At 35.1% G+C, this 22,097-nt stretch overlaps 1 protein-coding gene across 2 annotated transcripts in view; it reads left to right on the top strand.

Annotated features, from left to right (window-relative positions):
* The window catches only part of LOC118201300 (kelch-like protein 10), a 59,341-nt gene extending 37,714 nt beyond the window's left edge, over nt 1–21,627 (top strand). The window contains exons 5-7 of one of the 2 annotated variants that reach the window (XM_035373385.2): nt 6,736–6,844; nt 15,171–15,503; nt 20,318–21,627. In XM_035373385.2, coding sequence (XP_035229276.1) covers nt 6,736–6,844; nt 15,171–15,503; nt 20,318–20,563 — 688 coding nt within the window. In that variant the 3' untranslated portion in view covers nt 20,564–21,627. The remainder of the gene's footprint in view (nt 1–6,735; nt 6,845–15,170; nt 15,504–20,317) is intronic. The other variant, XM_035373386.2, reaches the window with a different exon arrangement.
* Nucleotides 21,628–22,097: the final 470 nt, after the last annotated feature.

Raw genomic sequence — 22,097 nt, 5'->3', positions numbered from 1 at the left:
ACGTGAAGTCCATGAATGGCTGTAAGTGATCTCCAAGTAGTTGAAGGTATCCATTTCCAGTCAATGATCGGTTCAGTTGCACCAGAGGACCGAGTCCATGCCATGTAAAAACAGCCCAGACCATTATGGAACCACCACCAGCTTGAACAGTGCCTTGTTGACAACTTGGGTCCATGGCTTCGTGGGGTCTGGGCTACACTCGAACCCTACCATCAGCTCTTACCAACTGAAATCGTGACTCATCTGACCAAGCCACGGTTTTCCATTCGTTTAGGGACCAACCGATATGCTCACGAGCCCACGAGAATCGCTGCAGGCGATGTCTCGCTGTCAGTAAAGGCACTCGAGTCGGTCTTCTGCTGGCATAGCCCAAGGAAGGCAAATTCCTCAGCACTGTCCTATCGGACACGTCCCTCGTACGTCCCACATTGATTTATGCGGTTATTTGACGCAGTGTTGCTTCTCGTGAACATTGACAACTCTACGCAGACGTCGCTGGTCTCGGTGGTTAAGTGCAGGTAGTCGGCCACTGCGCTGTCCATGGTGGGATGTTATGCCTGAAATTAGATACTCTCGGCACACTCTTGACACTGTGGATCTCGGAATGTTGAATTCCCTAACGATATCCGAAATGGAATGACCCATGCGTCTAGCTCCAACTACCATTCCGCGTTCAAAGTCTGTTAATTCTCGTCGTGCGGCCATAATCAGGTCAAAGCCTCATCACATGAATAACTTGAACATAAATGAAAGCCTTGCCAAAGCACTTCGCATTTATACATTTTCTACGCGATACTACTGCCATCTGTATATTTGCACATTGCTATCCCATGACTTTTGTCACTTCAGTGTATATTCTTTACTAGAATAAAATTAAACACTTCAAATTAAACACTTGTAACTTCGAATGTCTGGCAGCCTACAAGATAGTCGTCTTAATTTTAAAAATTTGTTGTGCATACAACGAACCTTCATACCATCGCGTACTGACATAGATGAACATTATTTTGAAAATCTTATGAAAGATTTTCAAAATAATCAGAAGCAAAATCGAAGAGGCTCAGCTGACAGCCCAGTACAATCCAGGTCAAAGTGCAAATGTTTCAGAACACGCAGTTCAGCGGACACTGCGCAGCAAACATCCCACTCGTGTGCCTATGGGACCTAGCGTCATCGTCAACTACGCCTACAGTGTACCCGGGAACATCTAGACTGGACCACGGATAAGTGAACGACAATTGCCTGGTCGGATGAATCACCAATTCTCTTCATCACGTCGATGACCTTGTCAGGTTATGGCGTCTTCCAGGCGAACAGGTTCTTACCCCTGTGCAGTTGTCCATACACAGGCTGGTGTGGCGGTATTATGATTTCACAGACTTTCATATGGGTGACTCTGGGACCCTTAATTGTGGTAGAACAGACCATGAAAGCTGCGGACTATCTGAACATAATTGTGGATCAGTTGCCTCCTTACATATTGTCTCTCTTCCCAACTTTAAGTGGAATATTCCAGCAAGACAATTTAGATAGCGATAACACATTATTGTTGTTGCCCCACGTCACAAAGATCGAATTGTGTTGGAGTAGTTCGAGGAGCATAAGAATGAATTGCATTTAATGTCCCGGCTTCCTAATCAAACATTGTCCAGAATGTTTGAACAGATGTTAATAGGAATAGGATAGTGCACATTAGGTTATCATGAAGTTGTAGCTCAGAGCTCAAACACCACTATGTTGGAATATCTCGAATTTACGTGGCAGACGCTTAGTCATATATTACAACTTGTCTCCTGTCATCTACTAGGAACTTGTGTCATCCATACAAAAGCGAGTTGTAACTGGTTTGCAAGCTGTTTGCAGTGAGTTGCATCTGCAAGCTCGTGCAACGCGTTATTGTGTAAGTGGTTATAATGTTTCGGCTCTTCGGTGTGCATTTGTAACAGAGAAAGTAATGTACTATTCAAAAGTCATTTTATGTACGCATGACAATCAGTAAAGCTCATAGTCCAATATCCACGCTGGGATAGCGAACTGAAAATGAGTCCAATATGGGTATAGTCCCCCCTCGCAGCCAGACAGGTAAAAGCGCCCTCTTGCGAGCTGCAGAAAGCGGGACACAAACAGCGGGTCTTCTTACACACAGCGCTATCTCGTGAAGTCTTTGGGCAACTTTAGACTGGGAATCTCGAGTTCCAGTGACAGCATACAGCTCACGTGAGAGCTGTGAAGCTGTGGCAGTTCTGTATCGCCGCGTTGAAGGTGCCAAATAACGATCCGCATTCGTCCTTGCGAATCTTGGTCGACCATGTCCAGGTCTTCTCGACATGTATTCAGGGTCCTCAAACTGTTTTTGCAAATTGCTGACGAAACTTTGCATTACATTTAACTCTGTAGCCGCCTGCAGTTATGATTGGCCTGCCTCAAATCTACGAACAATTCTTAATGCTTTTCTGTCATTTTGTAAAAGTTTCGACATTTTTTAGATAGAAAAATATGCTTTAAATTGAAGATAACACCGATGGCCCTGGAAAGGTCTTCACAACGTAGAAGCAATGTAAATTTCACATCAAGAGTACTCCTTATAAAATGTGAGCAACTTTGTCAGCAAATGCGAGATTATTGCCGTAATTGCTACTTGATTTACATCAGCGGGCTCCGTTATGACCTTTCCTGCGGGTTATATCTTTTCTGGAGTTAGAGCTCAAAATTTAAATAATCTAGGAATGCAGTTTCGATGGCCCGGTTATTGCACAAGAATACAGGCACAAGTTGACGCAAGGCACCTCTGCATTCCTGAAGGTATGTTTATCGCAGGTATATTAGAGGACAGTCAGAAGGTCTCCCACTTCTTATTCTCTATCAACAAACACTCAAGAATATTTTCGGCTCTCTGTGTGTGCTCAAGGTCTGAATATTCCTTAAATTACTGCATTAAGAACTTGGAATAGCTCTTTGAGAATGAATCGGTTAGTATACATCATGGTCTAAGACGACCAAGAACAGCAACTTCTCCTTTAGAATAAATCAGTTAGTAGACAGCATTGTCCAACGTTACCAAAACCAATAATTGCATCCGAAGAATGTTTTGTCGTTTTTGGCTCCAAGACACCCTGAAGTAACTAAAACAGAGTTGGTTTTAGGGCTTCAGTTAGCCACGGTAATTCGAATCAGCCGCTCTGTTGTTGTGTGAATTCTATAGATGATAGGAAATTATGCGAAAAACTAATGATTTGTGTCTTTCATCTTTCAAATGTGCACGTTCAATTTGTTGGTATCATCACCATGTTTAATAAAATAATGAGGAATGAGATAGCAAACTCTTTACGAACGAATTTAGATGTAGTCTGAACTCTAATTTCAACTATATTGATCGGCAGAGGCCAACGAACATGCAGTGCTTTCCGTTGTTCATGAAAGGTTACTTTTCCATGAAAGTGGGACACGGTTGCGGTTAGAATATTAAAAAAAAGTAAAATCTAAAAGTCTCAGATTTTAACGGTCTCCCGAAAACGGTTTGTTAAGGCTTTTTACGCCCCCCCCCTGAACTCACAGTCTACCAGTCAGCTCTTGCACTGACTTCTGCTAACAACTTTTTTTCTCTTTTTAACTTTATTATTAACCGTTGATTTTTTTGTTCACAATTACATCACATACAGTTCAATAACGGAACTAATAAATTTTTTAAAGCTGCATAACTGCATACGTTTAGAATTCCCGATGCAGTGCTAAGAGTTGGCACGCATTTTTATTTTTATTTTTAATTTTTTTATTTTTTTTTTATTTTATTTTTTATTTTTTTTTTTTTTTGGTCTTTTCCCAATTCATCATATAAATATTCAGTTTTCTTAGTCCGATGGTTCACAAAAAATTTTTTGCCTTTTTATTATTAACTTTTATCTGCTAACTTTATTTATTAAATATCACGTTCTTCACACTTAACCACATAAAATTCAATTCAACAGCAAAATCACAAAATATTTAAAAACAGTATATGTTTAGAATTCCTGATAGAGTATTAGAGGTTGTCATACATATTTTTATGTTCACTACATTATTTCTTTATTACAGTATTAGCCCCACGCGCAGCCAAGTGCCTAAAATAGTTATAATAAATAAAAGCTATATAATAACTTTAATGAATCCACCCAGTGTAATTTCATAATAATACTGAATATTACTAATTAGACATCTTATGGTTTTAATACATGTTTATTATCATTTTATAAAGTAGAAAAGAAATATTCTTAATAACTTGTTTATTGCTTTTAAATTGCTTAGTTTATTATTGGATAAACTTCCAGATTAAATTTGAAAGTATATTAGGCTTTAATGAATGGCAACGCACTAACGCGTAGAAGACAAAAGTATTTTATTTCTGCGCGAGGCAACACATTTCTTTCATAGGGTCGAGTTTGTTAACTAAAATCGAATGATAAATACGTAACATTTTCTGAATGGCAACAGTCTCAAGCTCTGAAAATAAAAAGGTTTTATTTCGAACAGTGGTTCACGTCGCTTTCAAATGTTCAGTTTGTCAATCAAAAATTCATTAAAGTTTTACAAAACTATGAAGTAAGTAATAAAACAAATTCGAAAGTCGTCAACATTTCCAGGTGCACATGGTTCGGATGGTGAACTACGTTATTCAAAGCTGGATGGCTCTAGGTGCCGTCGGTTTTTCACAATGCCAGAAGAACATACAGATTCTTAATTATTTAATTTCTTTAAAAATAAAAAATGTGATAATATTTGATGATAGCAATTATAAATAAGCTGTTCTTGATAAGTGGACCAAGTGTTGGAGCCACATATAAAGCTATTTAGAGGTGTCGTTTGCCAGGTTTTACGGTAACGGATGGAAATACTCGTTCGCACCAAGCACATGTAGTGTCAGAATATTTGGAAATAAATGATATCATTTCAGTGAACAATTTAGTTTGCTCACCAGATCTGATCATCATTGAGCATGGTATACTTTATGTTGCCTAATAGCAGACCATCAGTTGGCTCCCGGACCCTCTAGGACTGAAAAAGGAACTTTCAGAATAGAGGTACACACTTTTGATCAGGAGTCTGGTAATATTTCTAAAATCAATATGTGAGGTCTACATGCCTGCCAGAGTTGGCGACACACACCATATTAAAGTAAAATTTACTAAAGTAAGGAAGATAATTTTTTCATAACTTTCCAATGTTTATAAATTTAACTTTACATGTAATATTTCAATATTAATCAACTGACAAAAATAGTAATTTACGTTAATTTATTTTTACAAATTATTTTAAATAATGTTTTCAGCATGTATGAGTTAAGTTCTATTCTATTAATATTCGCCCATTAACGGCTGAGCGGTAAAATCTCTCAACAGTGGTAGTTCTAACCTGGTTTCGATTCCAGACGAACGGGCCGGCTGCATGTGCTTGTTCGTGGTTTTCGTTATGTGTAATGTGTATACGAGCTAGTTTCTCTTAGAAAATCCTCCATGAAGGCAGCCTTCCCTTTAGGCAGAGAGCTCTAATGTTCTTTCCCACAAAACCAGATCAAAAACCTATAAATATTCTTTAATTTGATACAAGTTGCGTATTTTCCGTCTATGATTACTTGTATTTTTCAAGGAATTGTCTAAAAATTAACGGGGATCGGCAAGAATATTTGAATCTGAAGAAATACATTAAATACTGGAGCTGACTTTTCTTATACCAATCTTTTATGTCACTCAGCCCCAACGAATTTATTCATTTACAACAATATGTTTATGTGCTAGACGGTTTCTTTGTGTTCAGATCTATGTTCTCAATACTAAAAAAAGATTCAAATTTTGAACGCAAAGTTAAAACGAAAACGCCCTTCGAAGACATTCTTTCTTTTGGGTGAAAGAAATGAGTATCATTTTCTTTTGTGTAGAAGAAACGAATATCTTTCTCTTGGATAACGTACGATATTTACTTCCTTACTTCTCCCTCTTTCTTACTAATTTTACAGCTTGAAAAGCGGGAGGGGAAAATAAGCGCGTATACTATATTTCTAAAGAGACTGTACACCGCACATGCAAAGATAAACTAATATTATTGTATTATATATGTCAAAAGACTTACCGATTCGAATAATATTCTTTTACTTGTAAAAATAATTTTCTATTTGGGCATACATTTTAATTTGTATCTAAACCAGAAATTTCTGTATCCAAATGGAGAAAACACTGCTGTAGGAGAATACATGAGGGGAAACTATATCTGAGTAAATACTCTGTTTAACATATTTTTTCCATTGTACTTAGAATTTCAAAGACTAATATTCCTTTCAATTTTATCGTTTTCATTAAATAGAGAGTTGGGTTAGAAACATTAATGTTGTAAATTTAATCAAATGATACTTTGGATGAAAATAAATTTTTATTACATAAGAAAAATACATTTTTCAATACAAATTGAGCTTATTCTGCCGCTTCTAATGCTCTTAATTTTTTTATAATGTTAATTCTTCAACTATTTTTAAACCATAAAGAGATATGATGGTAAAATCTTGCATAACTGACTTCAGATATTCGAATGTTATCTTCACAGAGAATAATTTCGACTCTACATATTCTCAAATCATTTTCCGTCGCATCCTCAGGGATGAAAGCTTATCAGACCAGTACATGATTTGCTTCTAACTATGCAAACTTTTACCTATGCAGCTGATTACAAGCTTGAAATCCGAAATCCAGCTAATGTCTGACTTTTAATTAGGTGTTATCTAAGCGCAGTCCTTTTATCTGACAAGATATATGCAATTGGAGGATACAATGGAGATGACAGGCTAGGAACAGTAGAGGAGTACAACATCCAACTTAATCAGGTAAGTATTTTTTATTCTGTAAGATATCAAAATTTTAATGAAAATTAATAAGCTTAAGTACTAAATTCAACCGCTAAACGTATAACGACTTTTCTTTGCACTTGCGCTAGTTTTTTTGTCTATATTTATGTAAAAAATTGTTACGTTTAATTAGCAATTATTTAGGAGACTTATATTCTAATTCCTATGACTGTAATTATGCCACCCAGCCGGGAAAGTGGTTAGTGACTCTGACTACCGTACCGAAGGGCCCGGGTTCGAATCCCGGAAAAGACATGCATATTTGTGAATGTATAGTGTCTGTGCGGCATGGCCGCACTCTAAACATGCGGCGAGGCAAAAGTCCTCTCGTGTGGCTTGGTGGAAAGGAAGAGGAGTGGGAGAACCTTGAACCCGTCCCTCCCCGGGGTGCTCTCAATCAAAATTGGGGGGGGGGGATGGAACTGAGCTAAATTGCACTGTCACCTGTAGGGTTTTCAAGGCTGTTGCCAACGACAGGCGTATCTTGTGCTGCTAGCCACGAGGAATTTCGTGAGCTTGGGCTGATGTTACTGTCAGACAAGTGAGCATAAGTAACAACAACGACATCATTTTCTATCTCCCTTCCTCAAGTCGCTCGTAATTATATTCACTTTAAATTCATTTTGCAAATCGTTTTGTAAAATAGAAACCTTTATTCTGTTCGTACGTGCAGACGTCATGTAAGAAATAAATAAATAAAAAGGAAAGAAAAGAAAAATCTTCCAAATGGATTTCGGACCTTTCAAAATAGGTATTTCTGCTAAAATCTGGTACCCGAAATTTTTCGCGATTACAATACTTCCTTCGTACAAAGAACTAAAAATATTGTCCTTGATTCATATCTGAGGTTTCTTCCTATCTTGGATAGTGTAGAGTCTTCTTGGAGTATATATGGTTTCCTTGAGTAAAGTCTTCGATCGAGGGCTTAACTACGATCACCAGAACATTTTAGTGGATATTTTGTTTTCCTGACTTTCTTCAAATATGTTTGGGGCTTTTTGACCAGTGCGATATTGAACCTTTATTGCAGCCATGGCCTCCCGATCAAATTCTAAATTCTCCAAGTTCTTTCTAACTCTCAATAATCCTGTTTATTCAGCAGATAGAGTAAACTATCATTTTCTGCCGCGAATTGAAGCCGCCCAACCGGCATAGTGGTTATCTGCCACCCAACCGGTATAGCGGTTATCGTAGCTGAATGCCTTGCCGAAGGGCTCGGGTTGGAATCCCGGAGAAGGCATGGATGTTTGAAAATATGTATAGTGTCTGTGCGGTATTGAGGCACTCAAAATACGCAATGATCCGAAAGTCCATTCGAAAGGTTGGTGGGAAGCCCTTGGACGAGTCCCATCAGGATACTCATCTTCAAAACTGAGAGCGAAACTGAGCAAAGTCGTATTGTCGCCTGTATGGTGCCCAAGGATCTTGCCAACGATAGGTGCATTCTTGAATCCTTGCCAAGATGAATTTCGTGGGCTTGCTCTGATTACAAACAAGTGAGATTAGTCACAACAATAACATATAAGCTTCTTGGAAGAAATTTTGAATTGCTAAGTTGTTCCTTACCTAGTTACTTTTTAGGGATTCAAATTTATTTCACTAGTTCAGAAATAAAGCATTTTTCTCACTGAGTTGTTTGTTTTCTTATTAGGCACATATCAAAATCTAGATGTGATCAAAATTGTCTTATTTATTTTTCTGCAAATAATTATTTAAGAGAGATTTTTTTTTCGCGAAATCCACTGTAATTCCACATAAATAGAATCATGGATACATATATATATATACACGTAAGAAGACAGCTGTGGCTGTATACTGCCAGTTCCGTCTGTCTCCTTTCTCGGATTGGGACAGCTGGTCTTTACGTTTTCTTGTTTTCTTTTTATCCCATTTCCTTATCAATATAAGTGTGCAGTGTTTGCAGGCAGAAAAATTGGTATTCCTATTATTCGAATAAATTTGCTTATTTCTCCTAAGTTATCAAAATGAGCTTATTTTAATTACTAAACGCTCTTCTTTAAATTGCTTTCCAGACATATTACTTCAATTCGCTTTGAAGATTACGTATTTTAATCCCATTTGAATGATTTGGGGAAAGCTATAAATCACAATTAAGAGATTTAACGGTGTCCTCGCTAGCAACCAATTACCACCATAATCAAGATCTTACGATAATTTGTGACTCTTTCCGTTTGAGGGATTTCTCTCCGTCGAATGCATTTTCGAATAAATATAGAAATTAAAGAAGTGATAATCCTGAATAACGTTATCTGGAATGAAATGATAATGAATTCTTAGAAGTCAACATATAATAAGTGTGACAGTGAACAAACGTGCAATAACAATACATATACGCATTAGGTAGTCTTTTGCAATAATGTTTAGAAAAGAAAACTCTTATTATCTTGATTAATTAGGAATTAGCCGATGTTTATAAAAATAACCGTTTTTAGTTTTTACATGCGTAGACATTTTCATTCATCAAATAAATACCGAGAATGTTTTAAAAAGTAATAAAATGCAAACTTATTATTTTTGTTTTGAAAAATAATGAAACGAAATTTAGAAAATAGCTATAATTTACGAAAAGTACAGTTGGTGTCAAGATTTCTTAAAACGCAGGTACTCAATAAGGGGCTCTAAGACAGCATTTGATGTGTCAATTCTTTTCCTGTACCCTGCGTAAAATGTTTACAAGCCTTTTCCTCTTACTACTACTACTATTGAAAACAGGGAATATCCAGTTTTACATGCATATTTTCGAACTCTTTGTACTACTCATTAGTATACTATACATTTTGAGATGCATTATACCGAAGGAAAAGGCAATGCCGTCTGGAAATTTCTACCGTAAGAATAATATGCCAAACTGAATGAGTTTCACTTCTATTAGGAATACATGCAAGTGTTATGCTCTTTTCCTATTATCAGTATACAGAACGAGAGTGGAACTGTCCGGAAAACACATTCAGAAAAAAGCATGTTTCAAAGTTCTATTTTTAAATATTTAGTCTTTAGAATTAGAATATTAGAAAATTCCAGACAGTAGAGTATAGATTGAACTTATTATTCTTCCTCAGCTCACATTTATTTATATAGGTACTCACTAATGTTCATTTCACCCGCGTCCCATATATATAGTGCTCAAGATGATCTCAGTCAAGGTGATTTGGAGGCCACATGGGAAGGGGGGAGAAATAAAAAAAAATCAGACTTCATTTAAACTTGTTTCCTAAAATTATTCTAAATTAATTAACAGATCCCTCAACGCAAGTTCAAAATGACGTCAAAAATTTCAAATTTTAAAATTAAATATCCTGATCAATTTATCTCATCCCATCAGTGGCCAACATGAGTTCAATTTCAGGCAAAAGGGCTGGCTGCATGTGCTTTTCCCCACGTGTAATGTGTATATGAGCCAGTTTCGCTTAGAAAGTCCTCCAAAAAGACGTCAAGCAACACACACACACACACACAAAAAAAAAAAAAAAAAAAAGACGAAAGAAAGAAAAAAAAAATCGTTCAAATGAATTTGGGACCCTTCAAAATGGGTATTTCCGCTGAAATCTGGCACCCGAAATTTTTCGCGATTACGATACTTCCTTCGTACAAAGAAGTAAAAATATTGCCCTTGATTCACTTCTGAGGTTTGTTGCCATGTTGGATAGTGTAGAGTCTTTATGGAGCACATATGGTTTCCTTGAGCGAATTCTTTGATCCAGGGCTTGACTACGATGGCCAGAACATTTCGGTGGATATTTTGTTTTCCGCACAGACTTTATTCAAATATGTCTGGGCCTCCCTTCACCCAGTACTCAGTTGTGATGGTGTACCTTTATTGTATGTATGGCCTCCGTATCAAATTCTAAATTCGTCAACTTCTTTCTAATTCTCAATAAATCGGTTTATTCAGCAGATGGAGGAAACTATTATTTTTTATCTCCCTTCCTCGGGTCTCTAATAATCATCAAATCTGTGTGAGGTTTATAATTTTCGAAGTCTGCTTGACAGCTGAAAATCTGGAAAAATACACATAGAAAAATCTAAATTCTAAAATTTGACATTCCTCTGTTTAAACTCAGTCAGTTCCATCTACTCATCCTGTTCAACGAAACGGTTGCAAAAAAACTAACTATTAATAAGAACCTTTGAAAATATTTTATAAATAACATCATTGAAAATTTTCTTGGTTAATTTTGTTACTTTTCATGACCACTCACTGCACAATAAATAATCTGCTGTATTATAAATTTCAAGGCGTAAACCTCAAACTTCACGGTGCGAAACTGATTTCAAAATAATGTTTTTTTTATTTTACATTTGATATATTTCTGTTTTCGAAACTTTTAAAAAAAATAATTTGAAATAAATAGAAATACTAACTTTTGCGTAATGTACCTTTATTATTCAAGGACAAATCTCTAAATATTATTACAAACTTCACCACACTAAATATTCCATAATGTAAGTAAAAATTAATTCTGAACATGTGTTCTCAGTTAAGCAAATGATATATTTGAATTGAGCATAATTGCGAATGCAAATGTAAAGCGTAAATAAAATGTATTCACTCAAATACTTATTTACTTTTACCTAACAACATTTCTTAAAGGTTCTGTATTCAGACGAAATGATTCAACACGATAAGTGAATAAAATTTTGTTTTAGGAAGTTATCATATGAAAGTGAAGAAAGGGAAGTTTAAAAGGAGTCATTTTAATTAAAAGGTACATGACTGAAAAGATGTTTTTAAAAAAATATGAAATCTCTCGGATTTTAATGATCATCCAAAAAAGCCTGTTAAGGTTTTACACTGTCGTTGAGCTCACAGTCTACCAGTCTGCTATTGCACTCACTCTTGCTAACCCATTTTCTTGGCTCTGTTATTATATACCTTTGGGCTAATAATCTACATAGAAGTAGAATTAAGGAGCATTCTATGTCCGTTGCAATAAAGAGCGCTTTGCAACTTGTCTGCTGATTATGACTTTGGTAAGATTTTAAATCCTACTTCATCCTCGAAGGTTGATGAAAGGGGGGGGAAGGAAAAATAAATTAAATCTTCAATATCATAGCAATTTTCAGTGCTAAGGACATTGCCTTTACTAACGTTGAAATAAATATTCAGAAAAACTGTTATGTTGTTATACTGAAATTATATACTTGAATCAAATAAACATCAGCCCTTAACACCTTAAAGATGCACACTTTGATGCGCAAAAAATGAGAAATCCAAGAATTGAATTGAGAAGGAATGTGATTATGCGCTACTTAAATCTGGAAAAGAAAACTTATTTTTTAAAACGCCAAAGTCTAACAGTGGTCGAGCGGAAAAAATAGTAGATTGGTAGCAGTGTGATGTGGGTTCAAACCGTGACGAATAGTCTAGCTGCATAAGTATTTTAAACATCATATACATGGTGTTTCAAAACTTATCGTTCAAATTTTGTGGGGGAGGTAAGGAAGACGCCATGGAACTGATTTCACATAGCAAAGTGCGTCGAAAATGCACGCGAAGGCACTGTGTGTACCCAACCAGCGTACAGCTCGCCTGACCACTTCCACTGTCATCAATATACGAGCTGACTTACTAGTGATAAGAAGAATCGTTTTACGCATCAAGAGCTAGCAGCTATGCATCTCACATATGGGGAAGCTAGTGAAAGCGGCTGCCGAGCTAGACAAGTTTACGAAGACCGATACTCCTATAGAAGAAGACAGAAGCACCGCAAATTGTGCGGACATGGTTCGCTACGCAGTAATATGCAGGATAGGGGGAGAAGACGATTGACGCGAACTGCCAACGTCGAAAAACAAGTCCTACACTCCCTCAAAGATAATCCGAATACCAGCATACGAGCTATTGCTCAGCAGCTTGGGGTCTCTCGCTCCACAATGTGGCGGATACTGCACGAGGAACGTGTGCATCCTTACTATCTGCAAAGGGTGAAGTTACTGCATCCTAACGATTTTCCAAAACATGTGGAATTAGCACAATGATTCGTACAGAAAAGTGCCGTTGACCCCAGTTTTCCAGCTTCTGTCCTTTTTACAGATGAAGCTTCATTCAATCGTGAAGGTGTATTCAATACACACAATTCACATGTGTGGGTTTACGACAACCCGCATGGTACGAGACGTCACGCTGTGCAACATCCTCTTGCCGTAAATGTGTGGGCTGGAATCATTGGTAACCTTAGCCCCGATTAGACTGCCGAAAATACCTAGTCTTAATCAAGATAGTGTTAGCGACTTTTTGGGGCGTTTTTCCTGCCCATATCCGCCGAGATATGAGGCATCAACGTGACAGGACTCCAGCCCATAGCACAAATGATGTGCGTGATTACCTGAACCGAACATTCGAAGCTCGATGGATCGGCAGATTAGGACCCATCGTTCGGCCACCCAGGTCACCTGATTTATCGCCTATGGATTCCTTTTTGTGGAACGCTATGAAAGAACATGTGTACGAGACTCCCATTGACAGTGAAATGGACCTTGTTGCACGAATAGTGGCAGCTGCAGGAATTGTCCGTGATATAACCGGCGTTTGGAAAAATGTTTGGAGGTCAATGCAATTGCGCCGTGAATCCAGTGGTCGTGCAAATGGTCGTAATTTTGAGTATCTACTATGAACCTTTACTTTACCTTTTTGGAATAAAGTTCGCATCGTTACCACTTAACTGTGCTGTTTCCTTGTTAACTTTATTTGTCCATTTTGTTCATTTAGATCAGGGTTTCTTAAACTGTGGGTCGCTAAAATTTTAGCAGTTTTGATATTTCTTTAACTTATTATAATAATTTTACAATTACCAAATATTTTTACACAATGTATCTGAAAATACATAAAGACAGTACAGACAAAGGGAAAAAAAACGGAAACGTTTCGACACATTCTTTTTATAATATACACGCTCATTTTCCTTGCTTTGCACGTGACGCTGTCATTTCGCCTGTTAACTTATTTAAAATTTTCACACTGTTCTATGTCTTAAAATTAGAAATTAAAGTTAATGACCTAAAACTGCAATAGTATATCACAGTATAGTGAAAAAATTTACAGTTTCACTCACGCGTGTGTCGAATTTGCGCAATACTTATGGGGCCCCACAAATTTTTTTAATATTATGAGGTTCTGGGGATCGCGAAAAAATCTCAGTGATAAAAAGTGGTCGCGAGTGAAAAACGTTTAAGAAACCCTGATGTAGATGACGTTTGCGGACATACTTTCCTATGCGAAATCGATTTCCTAACGTCTTCCCTACCTCCCTACGAAACTTGAACGATAAGTTTTGAAATACCCTGTATATATATATATATTAAACGATGCAAAAACTTGCCTTCCGAAATAGAACTACATAACCAAAATGCCATAAATCTAAGAGTTGTTAGCTTCTTAAACATTTCATTCTTCTCCTTTTAAACTGCACTACACTGAAGGTATGTGTTTTGGTATTTAATATAAAAACTGTATTGCTAAAATGCATTCACATTTTATTGTTCACATTATAAAAAGAAAGAATTACCAGTCATGCAAAAGCCTAACGACAGAAGATAATCACCCACAGAACACTTATCCCATCGTTGGCGCTGATCCTTTACAGTCTGTCTTCTTCAACATCTTTTAAAAACGTCGTTTATCCTCATAATCATCATTATCCTCATCATTTTGCCAGTTATTGTTTTCCTAAAAATCTTTTTCTTTTAAATATTTTCCTACCGGTCTCATTTACCATTTGCTGAACAGTGTTTTGCCGTGACCTCTCGCTTGAAAGCTGTTGGTTTACAGACTTACCTTGTGGCTCGTACGACGTCTCGGCGAAGAACCAGTAATGTACTTCTTTGGTCTGCCTCGTCTCCGGAGAGTTGCTCCGGAGAGTCCTCGTCTCCGAAGAGTCCCACTGTCTTTTAAAACTGCCAGTTCATAAGCGCGATAGCTTGAGCTATGGTAAATCCCTTCATCTGGCTTAACTAGGTCAGCAGTGTCATACGTAGTCGGTGATCACTAAATATGTCGCCATGATCACAATAAACAAAAGGATTTTCTATGTTTTTGCATATAAACGGAAGGGACTGCTGCAAATCATAACAATATCCGAATGATAACATTTATCGCCATCACATTACGCAGGGTTTTCTTTATAATAGTCCTCTGGTTTACTTCAAAGGGGTAACTGATGGCAAATAATTAATTTTTCTTCTTTGATAATTTATTAAACTATTTACCGCTTTGTTATTTAAGATTTCATTTTTCTGATTGTAGATAAAATACAATAAAATTTTACTTTTTTATTGTTTTATTTAGTGGCGTTATGTTGCACCTATGTATGTAAAACGAAGCGATGCCAGTGCGTGCTCGCTGAGACAACGCATCATCGTTGTAGGTGGATTCAATGGCGTGGATCCTCTGAGGTCGGTGGAGGTCTACTATTCAGTTTTCAACCAGTGGTACTTACTGCAGGAGATGAACACTTGTCGTTCTGGGGTAGGTAGCGTAATACTCGGCAACTGTATTTACGCCATCGGAGGTTTTGACGGCAATCAAAGAGAGCGATCTGTGGAAAAATATGACTTCGAGAATAAACAGTGGTCTGCGATTAAGCCCATGTCAAGACCAAGGAGCAACTTTGCAGTGGAGGTAACACGTCTGATTTTTGTATGATTTTTTTTATAAGACTTGCCTATTATTCAGGAACTGTACAAGTCAATGTTTGTTTCAAAATTTCTCTGGCAGCAGTCTCTAAGTACGAAACTGTTCCTGAAAATAAGGCTGAGCAGTATGCATCTATTTCTGTTTGAATGTAAGTAAGAAATTATCGAAAAATGCGTGTAAAAAACGAGTGTATGAGAAAATATTTTGCTTTCACGTCTAGAGAGAAAACATTTTGCTTTCACAGCTGGCCCCAGACGCGAAAACAAATGTGAATATGAAAATTAATATGAAATATACGTATGGTAACATTTTTAAACGTATGGCGAACATACTTTTAAACGTATGGTATGAAAAGTACGTATGGTAATACTTTATTGAAAAATCTTAAAATATTCCATATTTTTAAGGTTCTGAGATTTTGTTGTTAAATTTTGTGCTGTGTAAATGTAAAGAAACTGATGTTTTGTAAATTAATAAATTAATAAGCGTAAAATTACAAATAAAAAAGTCCGAAATGTTCAGATTTTTAAGTCGCCGAAAAGGGTTATTTTAAAGTTAATGTGGTTTATGTGTAGAGATTATCCATACGGATGGCTCAGGTTGAATAACATTTCATAAGATACTAGCGAATATACATTGAGATTAATATAGAAAAATTTATAGATATTTGAAAATATGTAATTCAATTCTTTAAAAATATTTAATGTTTTTAATTAAATATATTTTGAATTAACCACATTTTTATTTAAATTAAACCAATTAAAAATAAGTATTTAGTTTTAGTTTATGAATATAAAAAACAGCTTTTATTCGGGCTTTAGTATTTATCAATATTTTTTATACTTTGCTTGTTTAATTTACAGAAGATATTAAAAACTTTAAACAAATGTATATTGTATACGTCTTCCTATATTTTATATATGTATTGTAACACCCGCTCCTATACTTGATACTTATGGTTCCTGAACATTTCAGAATTCTAACCTGTAGTTCTTCCTGAAACAAATTCAGCCGTACTTCGCTGAATTTGACCATAATTGATATACATGTTTACTTAAGCAAGGAGCTTTGATTATAATTAGGCGTATACTACTCTATTTTTTGTAATATTTAGTTTACCAACGCATACAATAAGTAAATATTAATTTCCAAAATTTCTCAAAGAATTAGCTATTATACTGCTAATAAATGCTGTATTATATTGCTATATATTATAAAAAAAAACTAAGAATAAAAATGGATGTAGAAAATATTTAAATACTGTATGATCAGTAACAGGAAAAAATATTCGATCAGAATTCCAAACAAGGAATTCATTTTATACTTTGTCTGCAGATGGCGCCACGATACAAGTATGATCCGAAATGTACAGTTTTGAGAGAGTTTTATTTACGGCAAAATTACTTTTATATATTTAGTTTAATGTTCGTTTAATTTCATTAAAATTAAATTAGTTACTTTTTGATATATTAAAAATCACCCACTTTTATTTATTGATTTAACACAGTTCTGAAAATTTAAACAGTCCAGTAAAAAAATTTTTCTTGTCATTTACCTGATAATACTAATTTTTTAATTTTTTATGTAGTAACTTATTTAGTTCATCTGTTACTTAGCTGAAACAGGTTTTAAAATAAAAGCGATATTATAATTCGTTTAAGGGGAAAAATGCAAAAACTTTATCGGAATTAGACGCTTTGGGATGCTCTCGATTTTTTTAAAATCTACTGGAATAAAACTAAAGAATTTTCTTAAAATAGGATAATAATTAAAATTAATTTACCGGGGTTAAGTAATGCCATTTTAAAATTTTGAAAGTGAACTGCCAAAAATACATTATTATAAAAACTACATATGTATACTAGATGGGAGTGCTCCAAATTAGAAATGATATCCCTCACCCCCCAGAAAATAATAGCAAAATTTTCCCCTTATCATTAACTATATTTTTTCTTATTTAATTATATTGGTAACAGAAAACTAAAAAAAAGCAAATAAAAATCTTACTATCTCAAATCTCTAAATTAAAGTTCAAATTACAGTTTAAAAGAAGTTTTCCTTAATTTTTTTTTTTTTTTTTCAAATATGAATTTTAAAAACTTCATTTTTCATAAAATAATTGAAACTTCATTGTCAAATAATAAGAATTTGTTTTTAATAATTCATCACTCTGTAAGAAAACCTAAGATGCATTTTTCAAGGGAGAGATATACGAGTATATTTTAACTCTTATTCTACGACGTCTTACAACAGAAACTGAAATTTTTCATCGTTGTTCTGTATAATAAAAATCGATAACTGTAACCAGATTTATTAAATCAGCCCCCTTCAACAAATTTTTCCTTAGTCCAGTATTTAGAGTTCTTATTTTTCTTAGTTTTGAGAATATTGAAGTTTGATTCTTTCACTGACGGAAAATCAACGCCCTTACACACAGTAGATCAATTAATCATTTTAATAATTTCTGTAGTACCAAATGTTCCAAATTATTTATAAAACTATGCTAGAATTTAGGAACACTGTCTCTTATTAGTTTAATTACTTTCGCCAAAACTTCGTTGTGTTCCACAGGATAGTTTTGAAGATTTCCTTTGTCGTTTTCCATCTCCTTCATGCTTTAAATAATGATTCATTATATCCAAATTGTATATTGTTAAAATTTAAATATTCTAACGGCTTTTATACAAAATTTAACTTTACAGCTGAGAGCTAAGCAATTTTTATTCTTTCTTTAATCCGACATGCAATGTTAAATTGAAATGACTCAAATTCCGAAAAAAGTACACTGGGATTAGAGAAATCGCATTTTTTCAATGCAAAATGATGTTGTAAATTTGGATATTGCACTTCTAGTAGTCAGGTTTGCTTGCAGTCTCAATAGTCTCAATCTCAAGTAAATTCAGATATACACAGAAGAATAATATCTTCTGTTATATCACAAAGAATCTGTATATATGCATTCTGAATTTTCCTCGCATTGTGGAGAAACGTCAGCACCAAAGAGTTATCGAATTTTGAACACGCGTAGTCAGTGGATGTAAAATGAATTTTTACAAAACTGAACAAAACAGAAACACTGGATGTAAAATGAACTTTTAGTTAGTCGAAGCAAGCGTGCACATTAAAATATCAGTTTTTTAGTGACGTCATTGTTAATGGCCACGGTATGCAAGCCGGGACATCAGCTGCTTACGTAATACGACCTACAGAATACTTGAATACAGAGGATAGAGAGAGAAAAATACAGAAAAAAATAGGATCGCCTTTTAACATCTCGCAACTGTTTATATCTCTCATAGCACTCCCGTAACTGATATATATACAGTTCCTGCTTACCACCCTATCAAAGTTAATTTATTATATTGCTGGAGATGAACTGCAGGTCTTAAAATACGACATAGGGCATAAATATTAACACTTTTATAATTCTTCGTTTCAGTTCTTCGTTTGGGAAATGCAAAAAAGCGTTTAGAATCTTGCAGGTCTGTTTTAATTTTACTCACGCTTTCGAATTTAAATATGTATATTTCTGCCCTGTTTGCAAAATACAATCATTGAATGCTTACTTCGTCTTACTTTTACTTCTTTGTACGAAATAAAGGGCGTATTGCAATTGCTAAAAATTTCAGGTATCATATTTCAACGAAAATATCCATTTTGACCGCTCTCGAATCCATTTGAACGATGTTTTTACGTAACATCTGTACGTATGGACAGAATAAAGGACTGTTTGCCCCAAAACTGATTGTAAGAGTAAAATAGTTACACCATGTAAAAATAACTACACTAAAGTCAAAGTTATAGCGTAAAAACTAAATGTAAAGTAAACTTAATATATATATATATATATATAACTTAATATATTATATATATATATATATATATATATATATATATATAATGTTGTATGATCTCAAATTCACTTAGTGCGAAATCAAGTTATTCTACTACTTGCGCTATACGCACTCTGTTACCCAGCTGGGTGAGCTCAGTTTTTATTCTTATATGTGTGTAAATTGTGCATTTTTTGCTCTAAAAATGATTATGTTGTTCTTATATTCCAGTTATGGTTTTTATGCCTTTAGTTAATCTGTGTGCAACAATAGAATTATCAACAATTCCAAAGTTGTTTAAGGGCTACTAAGCTTAACGAAACCGGCATTTGTTTACATTCGAAACTCTTAGTAAAATACTGAATAAAGTCAGTTTCTGCACCAACTTCAATGTCTTCTTGCCGAGGGTGACTAAAAGTTAATCTTCAGTTTTGTACACCGAAAAACAGTCTTCTTCCCCGCTGGCAGCATTGTTTGTTTTTACCTAGAGACTCTAATTTTAATTGTAAAAATTGTTTTTTTTTTTTTTTTTTTTTTTTACTGGTTTATAACTGTATTCGGTATTTTATGTTTTTCTGTGTTTTACAGTTTCTAATGAAGATGTTTTGAGCTTTTATATATTTTTGCCGAAGTAAAAACTGAATTAATTGAATGAGAAATGTAACTCTAATAAAATTCGAGGAAATAAGTTTAAATGAAATGCAGCAAAAAATGTGTGTAATTTAACAAGCCGTGTAAGGAAGTCATGTGATGTCCAAATCAAAATGTTTATGAACTAAAATCTTGTTTGGAATTCTTTTCACCAAATGGAAACGGGTAATAAATACTAATCGTTCTTAAAACTGCAATGGTACAAAGCCAGCTTTCGGAAAAAGTAAGGGCTATTGCATTATCATGAGGATTTTTGGTTATAAATTGGAATCTTTGAAAATTCTGACTTTTTACTTTGAATTTTTGTTATTTTAGGTTCTAGAAGGTAAAATATATGTGATAGGTGGTTACGACGATGTTGCCGAGTTGCCGACTCAAGAATGTGAATGCTTCGACCCGTCCATTCAACGATGGCAGAGGACTGCTCCTTTAAGTATCGGACGATCTGGATTGAGTGTCTGCATCCAATCCGGACTAAGGAACATTGAAGATTACATTGTGGATAAAATAACCCGTTGCCGCTTAAAGGATCCTATAATAATCAACCATGAAAAAGAATAGTTTTCATTATTACAAAAAAAAAAAAAAAAAAATTAAATAAAGTACCTGTAAATGACACATTTCCTTTTGTAATATTATGCTTCGTTAAAATGAACACACACCGTTTTGTTATCATAAGCATATACGCTTTATTTATTTGCATGTTTTATGGAATATTATTTATTTCTCTTTTGAATGGATTTGCTGCATCCTTTAACAAAGAGATTTCCATCACTGTTACTCTGATCCATAAATAAGTAAGCATCTTCCGCTCCTATTATATTGTTACATATACTACATATTTAATTATATCGGTTTAATTCCCTTCCATACTTTTTATTATCCACTCACACACTGTTTCTAGACTGGCATGACACATTTAACCTCCTGTTTCTTCCTTGCCTTCGATGTTCACTTCAAAATCACGGTTTCAAATGTAAACTGAAAGAGAAAGCATATTTTCCTAATTTCGTGAATTCATTCGGGTCGGAAGAGCATACTTACCTCAAATAATGCCCCGCCCTTTTCTGTAAACCCTAGAATTCCAGCCGGGGGTTGGCTCAAGAGAATTCCTAGGAAGAACTGGCTAGGATCTGCACTTAGGCACTCTCAACCACGGATAATCACTCTTCACAGGACTAGAACACGAGTTTATTCTCATGATGGTTCAGGCTTGGCAGGGACCTTACTGGTACTGTCATGTCTGCGCATTAGCTGTGGCGTTGTTACATCGTCGTTCGTCGCTGGCGGGATGGCACTTAATTCTGTTTGGCAGTAGCCATAGGTCGGAAGTTGTCCCGCTGGAAGTGTTGTAAACCCTAGAATAAAATTCTTCAGCACACCTACATTGAAGACAACGCAGCCTCTTCACAGAATTATTTACTCTCTCAAACATCCCCCCCCCCACAGACACACATATTGCTTCCCTTATCGCTTGTCAGTTCAGTATACCATTGCCCGAAAGCCTAGGAAAAATCTTCCGGTGAACGATTGCAAAAGATAACAGCATCGCTTATGTATCATTCAGGTTTTCCGTAAAGAAAAGGGTGCGCGTTGTATGCCAGAATAAACGGTATTTAGTTATATTTTATGAACATAAAAAACTACCCTTATTCAAATTTTGGTGTTTTTCTATATTTTTTGTACCTTTCTTGTTTAATTTATAAAACACATTAAAAATTATCTAAAGATATGTTATAACCATTGTGTCTTAATTCTAGGCGTTATTAGCTTCTTGAATATTTTATTGTTCTCCTTTAAAATTAACATTACATTGGAGGGGTGTGTGCTGGTATCATAACAGAAAACTATGGCGAAAAGGCATTCACATTTTATTATTTACATAATAAAACAAAGAAACGCCAAACTTACAAAAGCCTAAACCGAGAAGGCCAAATATACCCACATGCCTGCATCAATCATTGCTTTTCCTTTTATTGCTTTATGTTGATTACTCTTTTCCTAAAAATATCTTTTTAGCTTAAAAGGGTTTTAGCCTGAATGGGCTATTAGTCTCGAAACGGGATTTGGAGGCGTGTTATTTTAAATGTCTGAA

The sequence above is a fragment of the Stegodyphus dumicola genome, chromosome 6 (assembly GCF_044657685.1).
Source record: "Stegodyphus dumicola isolate Sdum_Otavi_A_Nest chromosome 6, ASM4465768v1".
Taxonomy (NCBI): domain Eukaryota; kingdom Metazoa; phylum Arthropoda; class Arachnida; order Araneae; family Eresidae; genus Stegodyphus; species Stegodyphus dumicola.
This window is presented reverse-complemented; position numbering and strand designations above follow the sequence as displayed.